Consider the following 16,471-nt stretch of genomic DNA (forward strand, 5'->3'; position numbering starts at 1 on the left):
CTCTCCACTTAGAATTGAGGCTAAAGGGTCAAATCCAAAGAAGAAGCCATTTGAGAAAAATGATGGCCTGAAGCGAAATTAACCAGTGTGGGGTGAAAGCGTATTTAACATCATCCAGTCGCCATGTAAATCTGTTTTGCACCTTTTTGAGAGAAGCTGGGGCAGCATCATATTAGCATGAAATACCAGTTTGAGCTGTTTATTATATCATAGGATTTTGGTCAAATTGAATTTTTAAGAAGTAAAAAGGATTAAAGGGAGCTTATAATGGCTGTGTTTATTACTCCTTAGCCAATCACGGTGGATGGTTTGACACGTATGTCAGAGCTAACTAATGCTTTCCAAGTGCTCCTTAACAGCGATATGCTGTAATTTATATAATAACTGACAATTTACAGATGTCACACAAACAACAGGCTGATGAAAACACACTCCCATTGATGTGCAAGCTCATATCGCGCCTAGCATTCTTTGACGATGTTCGAATGACGACGCTCCGGAGATTCTGCTCCCGCCCGGCTGACGGCTTGTCACTCTTGCTCTCGGCTATCCACGCAAATGCCCGAGTACAAAAGAGTCAGTAGACGGGAAAGGCCGGCCCTACCCGGTGGCCCCATTTCTCCTCCATATAGACAACAATATAACAACCCTTCGGTCTGTGCGTCGGCAGCACTCTCGGGGCCCGTCTGCCCTACGGCACACGTATCAGACACTGATCACGGAGGTCCTTCAGCAGTCGGCACCAAGACCACAGTGCCAGATGTGTGCACGTTGGAAGAAAATGATCCAGTTATTGTGCGAGCGCGGCAGAGGGACCTGAAGCCTTAATGACAAGAGGGTGATGGAATGTCAAGTGTTTAAAAGCATGAATAAATCTGACGGCTCTCGAGGGATTCTTTGTTTCCCCTCTTTTTTTTTCCCATGCCGTTCTTCTTTTTTCTTCCGCCTCGCTCAATTTTTGCATATTCTATTTCACATGAGAATAAAAAGATCAGAAATGTATTTCTCTGGAGTGAGTAGTAGCTTAATGTAATTGCTTCTTTTAGTCATTTTCAAGTTGCGATAAAAAAGGTTACTTCGTGCGTGCGTGCGTGCGTGTGTGTGTGTGTGTGAGAGAGAGAGAGAGAGAAAAATAGGGAGATCGAAACGGAGAAAGAAATATGGCCTGGGTGTCTTTTAATGTGTGCGCATGGTTCATGATTACACGTCCTTTGTGGAGCACATCAACCATTCATGCAAGAGAAACCGCAACGAGATGAGAGATGCCTCCCGTGCACTCGCAGGCAGCAGAAAGTGACATTGAACGTTCGCACACAAGCTGGGAAATCTCAGCGCCTCAAGCCGACGTGCATCTTACGAAAGAAACGACGTTCATCATCTTCTTCTCACTGCACCCTCTTCCTCCTCCCGCCTCCTTCGCTCTCTCCATTTCTGTGACCGCGGTGTCACGACTGTGTGGGGACCACAGAAATAATGGAAGATGGGGCCTGATAAACGAGAGCTGATGAATCAGTATCGCGAACAGAGGCAGAACAATATCTGCTGGAACAGACGGTAAACCATTCGAGAGATATCCGCCCGCAGTCGGGGAGAACACGGGGACCCGTAGATCAAAGCTGGATGTCAGCGGAGTCGCACGACCTGCGACTCAAAAAAACAACAACCCGTCCACCCTTTTCGCTCGCTGTGGGTGAGGCAATCCAAACAAACTGATCTAATATTACACTTGGAGGACAGCCATTTGGAAATAAAATATATTCATTCTACGCAGGTGACGAGGTCTACACACAAATATATTAAAGACTGCGTGTGCCCTAGTGTGGGCTCTCTGTCATCCAGCCTGCTTACTTATTCATTCCGAGGCAAGCGTGCAGGGCTAGGAAAGCGTAAGAAATGTGCTCTCGTTGCTCGGGGCCAGAAATTTCTATCGATAGCCCGGGTAGCATCCATCTTCCCAAAGTCCACCAAAGGTCAGGAGCAGCATAACTTAGAAGCTGGTTTGCATTGGATTCTAGTCTGTATTCTGCATGTTTACTGACAGTCCCCCCACAGAGGGCCGGGTGGCTCGGTGACACTTGCTCAGCCACACACACACACACACACACACACACACACAGAAAGCTGAGGATGGCTGTCTTGTAAATCTGCTATGGTGAGGGGGTGTTGGTGAAAGCATTGTTTCACAGTCAATAAAAGTAGCCCTGGGGTGCTTGTAAGAACAGCAATCTGCAGCCGGTTTCCAAAAAGAACATCTTGGGAGTGCTCGGGGGGGTTATAAGTGGAGTTCCTCCTCGTATTTGGAGTTAATATTTTGAATTAAAAAAAAAAACTAAAATAATAATCTGCCCAGCACATATTGCAGTGTCTGATGGGAAAAGATAGGGAGTCGCTGGAATGCAATGTGCACATAAAAGCCAGATTTCACTCCAGGAGAGACAACAAAGCCCATGTTGCTAGCCAACAACTGATAACACATTCATTATTTATTTATCGTTTTTGTATTCCTGAGGTGTTTGCTTCATTTTTTATTTTTTTTTATGTGCATTTTGTATGTCAAATACATTTGCATAAACTGGCAGAACAAACCAGTGTCATTCCTCTCCAACTTAATTAGCTTTGCAAATAATTTTCTGCATATTTAAATTACCCTGCATTACTATTTTTATCCATTTGTCAGCGAGCTAAAATGTGCAAATGAGATACTGGTTGGAGCAATTATTTTACCCAACCTTGCTGGACCATATGGCAAATAAATGAAGAAAATATGCTTCTCACACAATAGTCATTCTAATTACAGCTCAGTCAGTCAATGTCAATAATTATAATCCTCACAAAACTCGATATTATCCTTTGATTTTGCATACAGTATATTTAAAGTATAAATGTGTTATTTTATTTAGTGCAGCTCATTGTGCCATTGTATGTGAATTTAGCAGTTGTATGCAACAGTGTGGACTGGGTAAGCTGCAAATGAATTGCCTTCTTAGGATCAATAGAGTTGTCTGAATCAGAATCAGAATCCAGAAACCCTCTTTTCATTGCATTATTCCACAGTCTCTACCAGCACATGTCTATAAATGGCACAGAGCTGTACTGTATGTTTTGGGTTTGGATAGTGAAGGAGCTGTGCAGCAGCTGTCTTTATGTCCTGGCCTCTCTTAGACTGCCAGCGTACCTTCGGGGATAATCCATGTTGTGAAATTGAAGTGCAGTGCTGGAATATCAATTTTTTTTTTTTTTTCTACCCTGCTGAGGGTTAAAAAATGAAATAGGACTTGAGTGCTTGGTGGATATGAACCCGTTGGAGCAATCTGAACATCAAGATGACAGTGCGGCAGGGTGGGAGAGGACTTAAAGCTCGCGAGGAGGCGGCGTTAAGACTGTACAGCGCGGCATTGTGATGCAATTTATAAGAAGTGTTTGACATCGTGGGAAAGGTGCTTTTTTTTTTTTTCTTTCTGGTGTCCTTTAAATATAGGCGTACAGCCAGAAGTGGATTAGTTTAGTTTAGGTTATTTTAGCATGAAGACTGGAAATGGGGTTAACAGCTAGACTGGCTCTGTCCAAAGACACTAGCACCTAAATAGGACCTTTTAAAGGTCCAATGTTTTACACTTTTTCAATCCTCTCATCTAAATCTGGCCCAGATAACAAATGAGCATGTTTTCAAACATTGTCAAACTATTCTTTTAATGGTGAACAATCTTGTGAAAGTGCTTGGATGCACAGTTTGGGCACATCTGAGCCATAAAAAGGATTTGACGAAGCGCTTCTAAGATGTTGAGTCACTACCCACATCTGTGGCTGCTCGAGATCAAAGCAAAGAAAGTAGTTAGCCAAAGGTTTAAGTGGTGTAGCCCTTCTGTCAGGGAAGCAGAAACAAAAGGAAACGCATTAAAACCAGCTGTCTGGTTTGAAAACCTCAAAGTCAAAGGAAGTGATTTGGCTGAGCAAATCTGATTCAGTTGCCGTTGAAACAACACCTCAAGGTCAGACAGTTTGTTGTTGAACATTTCTTTCGACTGGGCGCTGTCAAATTTTGTGCTGCTTCTAGTGAAGGGAGAGCGCAGCTATGCATACTCTGAGATAAGTGATACGCATCAGACAATTAAGGTCATGTGAAAACAAGTCTGCATATGAATACTTCCTTTGGTTCATGCTCGTGGCATGTATGAAACACCGGTGTTCTTTGGAGGTACAGGATGTGGAACTGATTAACACAGACCAGCTCCAGTGATTACACCAGCTGGAAAACAAAAGGCACGTACGGTTCACTGGTTGCTCTCTAATAGAGATTCACTGTGCATTGTGTGAAGACTACGAACCCAAACTTGCTCCCGTCTAATTTGGTAGAATTAATAAGCCGCGTGCGCGTCTGTTCGACTTGGCAAAGGGCGGCTCTGTGAATTACAAATCCCAACGTAATCGAGGCGAGAGGGGAAGACGAAAGGCAGGTGAAGGCTTAACGGCTGATGCGCCGTGACTTTCCTCAACCAAAGACACCGTCCACGTGACGGCCGAGATGATCGTAACCACCTCCACATACAGTACGGTGTGTACACACACACACACACACACACACATCATTGTATTTTTCACCCTTGCAAATGTCCCGGGAGACCAGATACATGCACGAATCCCCACAGGCAGTATTTGGAGGCGTTCTTCGTTTTGAGGTCACGTCCAATCTGACCTGCAGTCCTCAACGGTACAAATCCCTTCTAGCGCACAGGTGCTGGATGGATTGGGCTTTTAACCTTGACTTGTCTTCAGGAAACAGTGTTACAGAATGAGCTTATTGTTTAGTTCACTGCCTCCCAGCCACACATTATCTATTGACTTGTGTAGGCCTTTAAGTGTCTGGATTTTGTTTTTACAGTGTGTGCAAACAACAAATAAATAAGGGTATAACTGATTTATTCTCTCTTCTGGCAAAATATGACACAACGAGATATTTTGGGTTTAAAGCTACCGTCCTTTGAGATAGATTACACAATTCACAATCTAATTAAGCCTCTACAACGATGCTGAGAAACAACAAATAAATAAAGAGGCAGTTTTTAGCTCCAAAATTAGCATTTTATTTGGATGGTTGGGGTCAGAGAAGTATAATTTGTGTTCCAGTACACATGGTTATCCACAAGGCTTAAGTCCTAAACCTTTTCCAGTCTTAAAGCTGATTCAGTAATTAGTGCCTAGCGTGTAACCCCCACCCCTCCCACCTCACCCCTTTTTGGTACAAATTCAACAGTTGTGCTGACATGATAACTACTTTTCAATTTTTATCAACGTGGGTTTTTTTTTTTTTCATGTTTTATACAAAAAACTCTCTTAACTTCTACACATTTAATGTCACCCAGATTTTTTTTTTTATTTTTTTTTTTCACTTTGTAAATAAATTTGGGAAACAACATTTTTTTTTTTCCATTTTTGTTGTCATGAAAAGATAAAAACATGCAAAAAACTGGAATTTGTAGTCCAAATTATACATTTACAAGTTTGGAACTTTTTGCACTTCTTCATATACTACATCAAAAGAAAAAGATAAAGAAAAAAAACACATTATGTACACACATCTTTTTACAGTGAAGTAAAACTTGAATATATCAGATTGATGACTAAGGCAAATGAAGTGTACATAGATTAGACCAAAACATTTTTTTTTGTAGTTTTTGTAAAATACTACATCACTTCAAAAAAAATAAAATGCAAAAGAAAAAAATCTGCTACAAAAGTATGAATCATAACTCCCTTTATTTGCAACCAGCTGCATAATTTTAAATGTTTTTAGTGAGAAAGTCTAGAAGTCTAGCGTACTGTACAGTGCTGCTCTTAATTGTTTTTCTCTCCATCCAAGCTAACAGATGATCCTTCATTTCTTCATCTTTGTGGTTTATTTAAATAAATCTTCAACAAACAGGAGCATTGTGTAACCAAAGGGGGGGGGGGAAAGCATGTAGAAGCATACCAGAGTGTAACATACCTTGTCTGAAATCACTCCAAAAGTCAGTACCATTAAAGCCTTGAACATAAAACTAATCATTTAGATCCAAAAAAATGTACAAAAAGGCACATTATATCCCAGTGCTTCTGTACTGTGAAATTCAAGTGTAACTGAGCGCATTCAATACCAACAATCTGAGTGGTGACAGTCCACCAGTGTTCCCTCCCACATCCTCCACAACTGGACCACAGCCTATGCCTAAGCTTTCAACAAGCATATGTATGCGTAGACTACAACAATAAGCCTAGGTTGGTTTGTTTTTGAAAAAAAGTCGGAATCAATGTTTATTTATTTGTAAATTTTTTTGTTTCTTTTCTGTCACAGTTCTATCACTCTCTCAGGGAATATCAGAAGCTGTCCGTGTCCATCAACAGGAAATCTTTCCTTTTCTTCATTATTTTTTGTGTTATTTTATTTTTTTTATCCTTCCGAGGTGTGGCTGTGTGTCCTAGTCGTCACTCCCACCGTACATGTCCGCCAGTTTTCTAAAGCGAGGGCCCCAGTCGTTGAGGTAATCGTAGTCCTGGTCGCCCCCGCTGCTAGAGGAGTTGAGGGAGCTTAGGGAGCCGGCTGTGGAGCCGCTGCCCTCGTAGTCGAACACTAGCAGGGAGTCGTAGGGAGGAGCAGTGGGGTCGTTGTCTGCTGCCTTCAGTCCCTGTGCAGGAGGAAATACAATTTACGGTTAGATGAGGAGATTAAACCACGTCTGGGCACCGACACTGTCTGCAACAAAGACTGAGCCACACAGGCGCAGCGCCCTCCCATCCACTGCTTCACACAAACAGGCTAATCTATCCTGAAGCCAGTCAGAGGTTCTGCCTCCTCTTGTTCAGGAAATCAGGTTCTTGTTCACATTGATCAGGTTCCTATGTTCCAGTGAGTTTCCTCTGGGTTTCAGTTGAGACTCTCCTGCTGTTTTCTGGAATGTTGGCTTATCCGCTGCTTGATCAAAAGCCAAGATTGAGCATGACCAGCAGCCTCAGATGACTGAAATCATCTCCCCTTCCCACCCCCCCACGTTCCCCCTCCCACCCCTGTGCAAGCCTCCCCCTCCCACCCCACCCCACCCCCGCACAGGCAGTACGACTCGGGCACTGATAGTTAATTCATCTATCATCTAGATCTTAATACTTTTAATATTTCATATTTTTCTGACTCCTGCCTAAATTGTAGAAAGAAGCACTGAGCTGAACTGAAGCAGAGATGAGAGCATATGTGTGTGTTTGCCACGCATGCGCATCTCTACGTGTTATCTGGAGGCTGGCGGTGCTGGTGGGGGTGGTTCTATTTTGAAGATTGTGCTTGACATTCCCAGAAATCCTCATAGCGTCATGAGAGGCCCTTATGGATTGTTCTTGATTTCCAGCCTCATTCCCTAACGGGACTCGGGAGACTTGATGGATTGCTAATCTAGGAGTTGAGATGTGCTTTGGCCATGAACCACTTTGGATCCAGGCCTGGTTTCTCCCTCTTATCACCACAACTGAGGACACCCAACAAATAATAAATGAATTAAAAGAAGTGGAGCAACACAACACAGAGAGAACGAGACCTCAGCTCATTGGGAACTTGTCAAAGATTTATAGGTTCCTCTGTGCCGCCATTATGGCGCTGAAATGCTCTTAAATAAAACGATGGATTGAATTAAAGTGCCTGGGCACTTAGCGATTATTTTCCACTTGTTAGCTTTCGTTAAGTATTTGCTCAGGGCTGTGGTGCTGATAATTTTGTGGGAAATATGACAGATGGATCATTCACTACAATTACAACCATAATCGCTCTGCTGGTTATAGCCCCCTCCATTTACAGCCAAAACCCCAGTGGCAGCTTCATAAAGTTATTCAATCACAGGAGCGGCCTCGTAGTTTCATTACGACCAAGCTGGAGACAATCAGGACTCTTCGGGAAACTGTGAACCCTTCTCACTTTTTTTGGAGTCTCTGTCCCCCAGATAACAAAGAGATGTGTAACGGTCTCTCTATTCAACCTCACCGGGGCTGAAACGAGGCACAATGCAAAACAATGAATGCCGTCACTTCAGCGCGGTCACCGTGTCCACCTGTGAACCGCGGGAGGTCGTGGCAGGTTGGTGCTAATGTATTTAACGTTGCCCCCTTCTTGTGAGCACAGACCAGGAGTTGACTAATAGACCTTTGTTTGTCCGACTGCAAGGTTAAAATCCTCATGCTAAACCTACGCCTTAATTTTTTTTTTGCCCCTCTAATTTAATTAGGAGCCGCAAGCTCCCGGGGGCATGTGCACAACTCAGGATGGAGATCAGACATGCTCCCCCCCCCCCCCCCTCTGTCTCCCCGCTCCTCTGGCAGCGAGCCCTATCAGTGAGGTTAGAGTCTACCATGACTGAGCTTTAGCAGCAGTCAAATTTGGGACTAAAAACAGATCAATGTTGCCTGGTTGCAGCAAGCGTTTTCTGGGTCAGGACGCTCAGAAACGTCTCAAAAGCCTTGTGAGCATTTTAAAATAAAATGAAAAAAAAAAAGTCCGACGAGAGACGTCGCGCATTGTCAAGCTGTACTTTATTGTGCGGCTGGCAAACATGAAATTTCCCTCCGTTACGACATGTATTAGGTGTGTTCGTGACTCGCGGAGACAGAGAAAATGAGTGGTGCCGCGGTGAAGGGATCTGAGGGATGGATGGTCGGGGTGCACAGCTGAAAGAGCAAGTTCTAATCTAAAAACATGGGCGCCATCCAAAAACCAGGAGAGAACTCCATTTGTAATGCTGTGAAACTCTTGTCTGTTGGAGCTTGTGAAAAATATATGACTGCTCTTTTCATTTTACATTCTCCCTTCATGCTGGAGTCAATGATGGCCTCAGGCAAACGAGGGCACTCTGAACAGTGCACTCCCATAGAAAGCCAATGCATTGCTTCTCTCATCTTCTATTTCTATGCTGACACATCTATAACTCTACTTTGGCGGAAAGTGAGGAGAAAAAAAACAATTATATCCAAGCAAGTTAGCATCATGTACTTTTTGGGTTTTAGACATGTCTGAGCGGATACGTTTGAAATGAGAAAAGTTTATACTTTCTGCTGGGAAAAGACAAAAACAATTCTAATAACAATGGTTTCAGTTGAAAGTATCTCTCTCCCACTACAAGACGGAGCGGGATTCTCAGTCATATGAGGAGCCAAATTGTTTATTTAGATACAGGATTATTATTGGAAGAAAATCATTCAACAGCTTTGCGACAGCACTGATCCTTTCATTTTTTTCCCCCCTTTTCCCTGGATTTTATTTCACTATGAATCAAAACCATGTCGGATTTCAATAACTGTTGCTGGCTGGTGTTTTTACCTCATTGATGAAGTCTCCGATGTCTCCAGGGTGAGGTGCTGCTGACCTCATGGGGTACTGCGGCTCTGGGTGGAGGGGTCTCTCGTCTAGACGACGGATCCCCACCGGCTTGATGGCATCCGGCTCTATCGTGTCCGGCTGCTGGAGCTGACTCAGGTCATAATCCTGGGGGAAGACGTAGACAGATGGGACTTAGCCGAGCAGCGTGACAAGACCCCAAACCGAGTGTGATTATTCAAATAGGTAAACACTTCCTGCGCAGTGAAGAGGAGGAAGAAGTTCAGCTGAGTGGAGTGGGAGATTTTAAAGTTAGAATGCAAGCGAGGAGAGTTGAGGGGAACACGAGGGGAACTTTAATCTTCTTGTCTGTGAAGCACAAGCCCAGGGACAATTTGACACATAAAAAGAGGCAGCACTGAGGGGGTCCGAGCTGAGGACCACATCATACGCTGCAGAGTGAGTGTTTGTAGTTGCGCCTTGTGCTGCAGGAAGGATGTGCAGGCGACTGTTTTGCTCTAATCAATGCCCAGACACGGAATGGTGGATATGCATAAGCCATTGCTAATCCTATTAACATTACCAAGGCAACCTGAATGGCTTGCAGTTTGTGCAAAGTCATGGGCAGGGAAGGAGGTGGAGAAAGAGTGAAGAGAGAAAAGGAGTTAAGGAGAGGGAAAAGAGGCTGCGGTGAAGAGCTGAGCAAGCTGAGCTGAATGACTGGATGGTATCAGGATGACAGCAGATATGATAGAGAAAATGCCATTTGAGAATCAGTGTGTGCCTAATAAGCGTGCATGATGGATTGTCCCTCTTTAAGAGATTTTCGGTAATCCATCCATCTCTAATATCCCCCTTCAAAATTGTCTTTGCTCAGTTGCACATGTACCTACATACACAGACACTCCCTGAAAGAAAAAAAAAAAAAAAAAAAGCTGTGAAACACTCCGATGTAAAAATAACCATGAGAATACATATAAACTTTGAGATGATGCACAAACAACCCAGCTATACAAACACAACAAAAAACGTGCTCATCTCCATGCAAATAGGTATAATCTGCAATCTTAAACAAATATATTGATTATTCATGTGATTTCATGGGGTGTAACAAAAGCCCTGCAGCCAGCTGGAGAGGAATAATGGTCACCACACGTTGTGCAATAACAGCCTCCCCATCATTTTTGGTCCATTTCAGTCTGATTCCCATTTCCACCTTGTCTGAGGTCGCTCACCAGAGGGGTCAGGAGTTGGTGACAGGGATTGCAGCAGAGCCATATAATGGCTGAACTAAGCAGGAAGGTCTAATGACATACCAGCCCCCTTCAGGGAATTGACTCCTCACACGTACACTGGCCTGGTGAAATGGCTGCCCCCGGCACTCATGACCCACATTCAAACACGGGAGACTGAACATTGCTAAGCCTTATACACTTTATCTGTTGTGAGACATAGCCGAGCGATTTTAAAAAAGGACCCGAATAATGGAGAACAGCAAGTCCAAACCATCCCCTTAAATACAATGTGAAGCTGAGACGATCATCATTCAAATCTATTTGAATAAGTGTGGTCATCACTTGTGTGGGTAATAACAACATTGGAGACAGCAGTTCACGTCCAGAGATGTGGGGAAAGACATTACTGACACTAAACACAGGCAACTAATCAGCTTTTACAGCAAACCTCAGGGTAGTCAGACATATTTGGAAGACGGTCAGTTTCTGGTTTAGTTTGGACCAACGTTCACAGCGTAGTTGTGAGCATAACATTTCTGATGTTTTCGCTTTCCACTATCCCATCTGTTAAAAGTGTTTTAGATCATCTGACTGAAGTGCTGGCCTGTTTAAATTATGCCTTCAAGAAAAAGTTGAACATTATTGGGGAAATATGCTTAGTTGCTTTCTAGCAGAGAGTTAGATGTGCAGATTGATACTATTCTCATGTCTGTCCAAGCAACTAAAGGCTTGAGCCTGCAGCTGGTTATCTTAGCACAAAGACTGGAAACAGAGCTGCTGGTGGCCACATGTTTTTACTTTTAAATTACACAAGACTAGCTATTTCTCCCTTTTTCTAGTTGTTAAATTTCATATCCACCGTAAAGATTTAGCTTTGGGGAAGACGAATAAGCATAAAGTATTTCCCATATTTTACAAACTAGGCTATTATTTAAAGCGAGGGCAGTGCAATATATCTATATTATAGCTGTATTATGATATGAGAGTAGATATCATCTTACATTTGGGATATGGTCATATTTTGACATGGCATAAGTGTTGTCTTTTCTTGATTTTAAATGCTGGATGTCAGTAAATTTATGTAATTTTCTGAACTTAGCAGAGCGTTCTATTATTTATCCACTTTAAAACCTCGTCACGTATGTGAATATTTTGCGTAAAACAAATAGGCTTCACTGTAATATTGTTGCAATATTGAGATGTTTGGTCGAAAATATTTTGATTTCTGATTTTGTCCATATCGCCCAGTCCTAATTCCAACAAATGTAAATGAAGCATTAGTAATTACTTCCCTTTGTACAATGTTAAAATAATTCAAATAAAGGTGAAAAGTACAAAAGCAAGCCCCATGTTGTCATAAATTGAAATGATCCTTGAAAAGATTTCAGAGACGTGATGAACTTCTTTTTATCTGCGGCGACAAAAACATGCAGCAGTTATCGTATCTGCATAAACAGGTCGGATTCATTTTGTTTCGCTTCCTACATGGGATCGAAAAACAAATCAAAACCGTTTTCAAAGTGTGCCTCCAAAGCCACACTGTTGAAGGTTAAATCAAATTATTCTGAGGTCATTGGAAGAAGCAGATGACTTCACCTGTGCACACCGGCTTCTCTATTTGTTTTTTTTATTTTTGCATTATATTTTCCATGTCCGGGGAGCGCGGCCTGATCAGCTGTCTGCCTTTGATGAAATGAGTGCTTCACAAACCAATACAAACCAGGGCAATGGCAGCAGCAGCTAAAATCATATACTGTGAGAGCACCCAATGGTCTGACACTTCAATTTCCTCCGCAGCGGGAGATAGGGAGAACAGAGGTGGGCATTATAAAGACCACATCGCCGGGATAGTCAGGTCAATTTTTTTTTTTTACCCAACACAGACTCTGCCGATTCCACAGACAAGACCATTTTCTCCTGGCGCCATGCCCTTCTCTGCGCCACTCAAAATGGAAGCTTGTTTTCCCTCCAACAAATTGCCGTACCCGCTCGTTTGCCTTTGAGGCGCATTATATCATGCAACAGTTTCCTTTTTTCAACCGGTTCTGGTCCACAAGTTTGTGCATTCTCCATGTGAAACTGTGGATGTGAATGCACAAGTGGGTGCACTCCCTCCTGCCTAATCGCTGGCAGATGCGTAATGGCTTTCCAGTCATATTGTTACCTTAGACAGGGCTTCATTATTGCCCCACAGCAGATGTCTGTTTCTAAATGACATCAGCTCAGCAATTACAAGTCTCCGAGGCTAATTTGGCACTGCGTTGGGTCAGACCGGGGTCTCCCGCACATTTCTACTATACCTAAACCACCGAAGCACTTCAGCCAGTGGCAAGAAAAGAGCCCATTTGGTATATTACTGCCTTTTTTTATGAAATGATTCCGTTCTGCTAACAAGGGGTTATTAGGACAATTGAATTTGTGTATGTGTGCCTGATCAGTGCAGGAGGATACAGAAATGTGCCTTTATTGATGCCTTTGGCGCTGTGTTGTGTGTGTGTGCGTGGGGGGGTGTGGGTGTGTGTGTTTGGGTGTGTTTGGGTTGCGAAGCGAGGAGCAGTTCCAGTTGAAGAAACTTTTCCAATATTTCCAGAAACCATTGGATCAAAATGTGTTTGCCTTATTGATTCCAGCTTTCGATTCCCGGCTCCCTTCTAGGAGAAAAGTACTATTTACAATTTACAATGAAAACCTTCTTACCCCTCATAGTGACTAACTGAGAGGTGTATCTTGTAGCAGCATAATGAGCACGACTAGTGCTAGAGAGAAGCATTGTAAGTTTATGTATGCTTGCACAAAGAATCTAGGTGGTCCTCTTTGTCCTTATGCTGCTTCAGCTATACAGAGACAGCTTCCATGCTGCATAGATGTGACCTGAATATTCTTTCCCAACAAAGACCACACACTCGCCTTCTGTCACCCTCTCAAAGGCACTGTACAGCTTTATGATGTGTATGGCTCGGCTTTCTTTCGCATTTTTTCTATACTAGACACCAAGATTTCTCTACATAAACAACCAAAGATCAAGAAATACAAAAATGTTACCTTACAAATAACTTATTTAAACAATATATAGTAGAGAAACAAAAAAAACCAACTTGATTTTAACCAGGAACAATCTTATCAAGCAATAAGAAAAACAAATTTACAACTCTGATAATATGATATTCTGTTATCGACACATTTCAGCTCGCCAGCTGATACAAATGTTGCCCTGATAATGTGTTGGAGCTGATATCACAAGTTGTTACGAGAAGTAAAGCTATTTAGGGTTATAAAGATCAGAAATATGTTGTAACTACAGTTACTGTCAGTGCTGGTGAGATGTCATATCACTTTCTACTGAACTATGCAGGTAAAATGCACACAAAAAAAAATACTTTTTCAAATCTGAATTATTTTCTACTGATCTAAATATCTCTAAATAATGTAGACATTAAATTCAATACCTAAAATATATTTATTATTCAGTTATTAGTAATTTAACACACACACACACACACACACACACACACACACACACACACACACACACACACAGGGACTGTGTGGGTTTTATCACCTCCATAACTGTCATTCTGACTGGTGCACAAAAGTTTAACATCAAACCAATGATGAGAGCTCAGACAGTCGTACAAACGGGAATCTTTCGGTTTTTCTTTGGCAAAAAAAATGTGCGAATGTAGGACACCATCACTTATAATAAAATGTGATGTAGAAAGTAGGTTTTCAGGGCTTTTTAAGTTCCTCTCTTGGGATTAATTAAACCCCGAAAACCTCATCCCTGTTCATCAAAACTACATATTTAAAAGTTGTTTCCAGGAAAAAAAAAAAAATCCCCTCGTGCCTTTAAATAGTTGAGCTATAACTCTACACCTTCGCCTTCATTCAGCACAAGTGGATTTTTTTTTTAATATGCATATGGTCCCCAGAAATGCTGAGTCACGACTGCTTTTTTTTGCTCATGATATGGGTTGTAGCGTATTAAAAAAAACAAAAAAACACGTTAACAAAGTCAGTTTCATCGGAGTAGGTCTTTAACATAGCACCAGAATTGTTAAGTCATTTGTTCACCACATGATTCTTACCTGATCCTCCTCTCCTCCACCTTCCTCATCATACTTGAGAATGTTGTCTCTCACATCATCCTCGGGATCGATAAGGAGCTGCTTGGCCTGACGCTCTTTATCACGGCGCTTCATCCACACCACAAACATCAGCACGAGAACTAATAGACAGACAGACAGACAGAGAGAGAGAGAGAGAGAGAGAGAGAGATCTCATATTACAAAAAAAATATAATAATAACATGCATATTTTCAAATGTAATCGGATCTGAGGTTTTAGAGCTTGGATGTGGGCCTGATCAAGCCTATCTTTTTGGTAATCCTACAGTAATCTAGTGATATCTCGGATCATGTTTAGCTCTCTTTGTAATCCCTGTGTGCATTCGGGTGATGCGCTGTTTGAGAGAGGCACTGAGACACTCACTGAGGAGGATGATGATGCAGAGGAGGATGGATATGATGGCGCCTGTGCCCAGACCGGCGGCCATGATGTGCTGCTGGTCGGTGCAGTCTCCATGGATGTCGCACTGGCACACTTTAATCCGCAGGTAGGAGGCGTTGGACATGGGCAGGTTGCCCGAGTCCGTGATTAAGATGGGGATCTCATAAATACCGCTTTCAAGGAAGCCAATCTTCAGACTCACCTGAGCGTAGTCACCTGAGAGGAGAGAAAGAGTGAGTGAGTGATTTGTGATGGCTCCTTCTCAGAGGAGGAAATACATGTGTAGCAGAGAGATGAAGTAACTGTTTATGTCTCTTTAGGGGACAAATCTTTCAGAGGGGATTAAATCTAAACTCTGAACAGTCGTTTGTATAGACTGTGTTCGCAGCATGATTACTCCTATTACTACAAATATGCAGCATCAATTCCTACCTGGGAGTTGCATCAGCATATCTAATCCAAAACATGGTCAGGATTTAGATTTGGAGCTTATAAATCTACTGAATACCTTTTGATAATGCTGCTTAGGCTAAATTCCCAGCTGCGATAATCCAAATGCCATTATCCTATTAAGACATATTCACCGCATTTAGAGTCACACTATCTAATAGCAAACGCACAACAAATTACTTCTTCCACTCATGTTTTTGTTTGAAATTAGCATAAACAATTTAAGGCTGTTCAGTGAAGTTAATATATTTTTATATTCGCTGCTCTGCCATTTTCTTCAGTGTTGCTCAGAAGGAGCACAGATCTTCAACTTTAATTACCAAACAACAAACTGCTGAATGTTGCACACATTGTTTCACATTTTACAGTTTTCAAGTTGATCATAAAATGGCAGTTATTGTTCGTCCTCTCTTCTTTCGCTTTAGAAACAAACACAAATGTCTCTGACAGCAAAATGAAGATTAGTTTTACTTCATTAGTCGAGGGTATTGATACAGGATGAATGGAAAAAAAAATATTAATCTAACTGGAGTTATTAATGTGAAATAGTTTTAGCATGTTCTGTATCTTACCATTGACTCTTGTTATGGTCCAGTTTCTCCTCACATCCAAGGGCCGGTGGGCTAACTCAAAGGCGAACGGCCCAGCGTTTGGGTTCAGGTCTCCGTCGAGTGCCGTGATGTTGATGGCATTTGGCTCCGGCTTTTCACATATCTCCACCTCCTGGGGGAACACCTTGGGTGCATTGTCGTTAATATCCAGCAGGTAGATCTGGAGAGTGCCTGTGCCACTTGCTGGCGGCAGACCTGAATGGACCGTAGAATGACACAGACAAACACTCAGCAGCACATCCATATTTATGAGAATAAGGATTTAAAAAACATTTACATATGGAAAGGAATATGCGCTGTTGAAATACCAACTCTCATTTTGCAATCATTATACAGTCGACAGAGAA

General features: G+C 42.4%; 1 protein-coding gene across 1 annotated transcript in view; it reads right to left on the reverse strand.

Annotated features, from left to right (window-relative positions):
* Positions 1-4,900: 4,900 nt before the first annotated feature.
* The window catches only part of cdh2 (cadherin 2, type 1, N-cadherin (neuronal)), a 62,252-nt gene continuing 50,681 nt past the window's right edge, over positions 4,901-16,471 (reverse strand). Inside the window, exons 12-16 of the mRNA XM_069157433.1 lie at positions 16,086-16,319; positions 15,046-15,279; positions 14,643-14,782; positions 9,326-9,490; positions 4,901-6,659 (exon numbers count right to left, since the gene is read on the reverse strand). Coding sequence (XP_069013534.1) covers positions 6,453-6,659; positions 9,326-9,490; positions 14,643-14,782; positions 15,046-15,279; positions 16,086-16,319 — 980 coding nt within the window. The 3' untranslated portion in view covers positions 4,901-6,452. The remainder of the gene's footprint in view (positions 6,660-9,325; positions 9,491-14,642; positions 14,783-15,045; positions 15,280-16,085; positions 16,320-16,471) is intronic.

Source organism: Embiotoca jacksoni, unplaced genomic scaffold (genome assembly GCF_022577435.1).
Source record: "Embiotoca jacksoni isolate LCO1_2020_lvr unplaced genomic scaffold, fEmbJac1.0.p SCAF_22, whole genome shotgun sequence".
In the NCBI taxonomy this organism is placed as follows: domain Eukaryota; kingdom Metazoa; phylum Chordata; class Actinopteri; family Embiotocidae; genus Embiotoca; species Embiotoca jacksoni.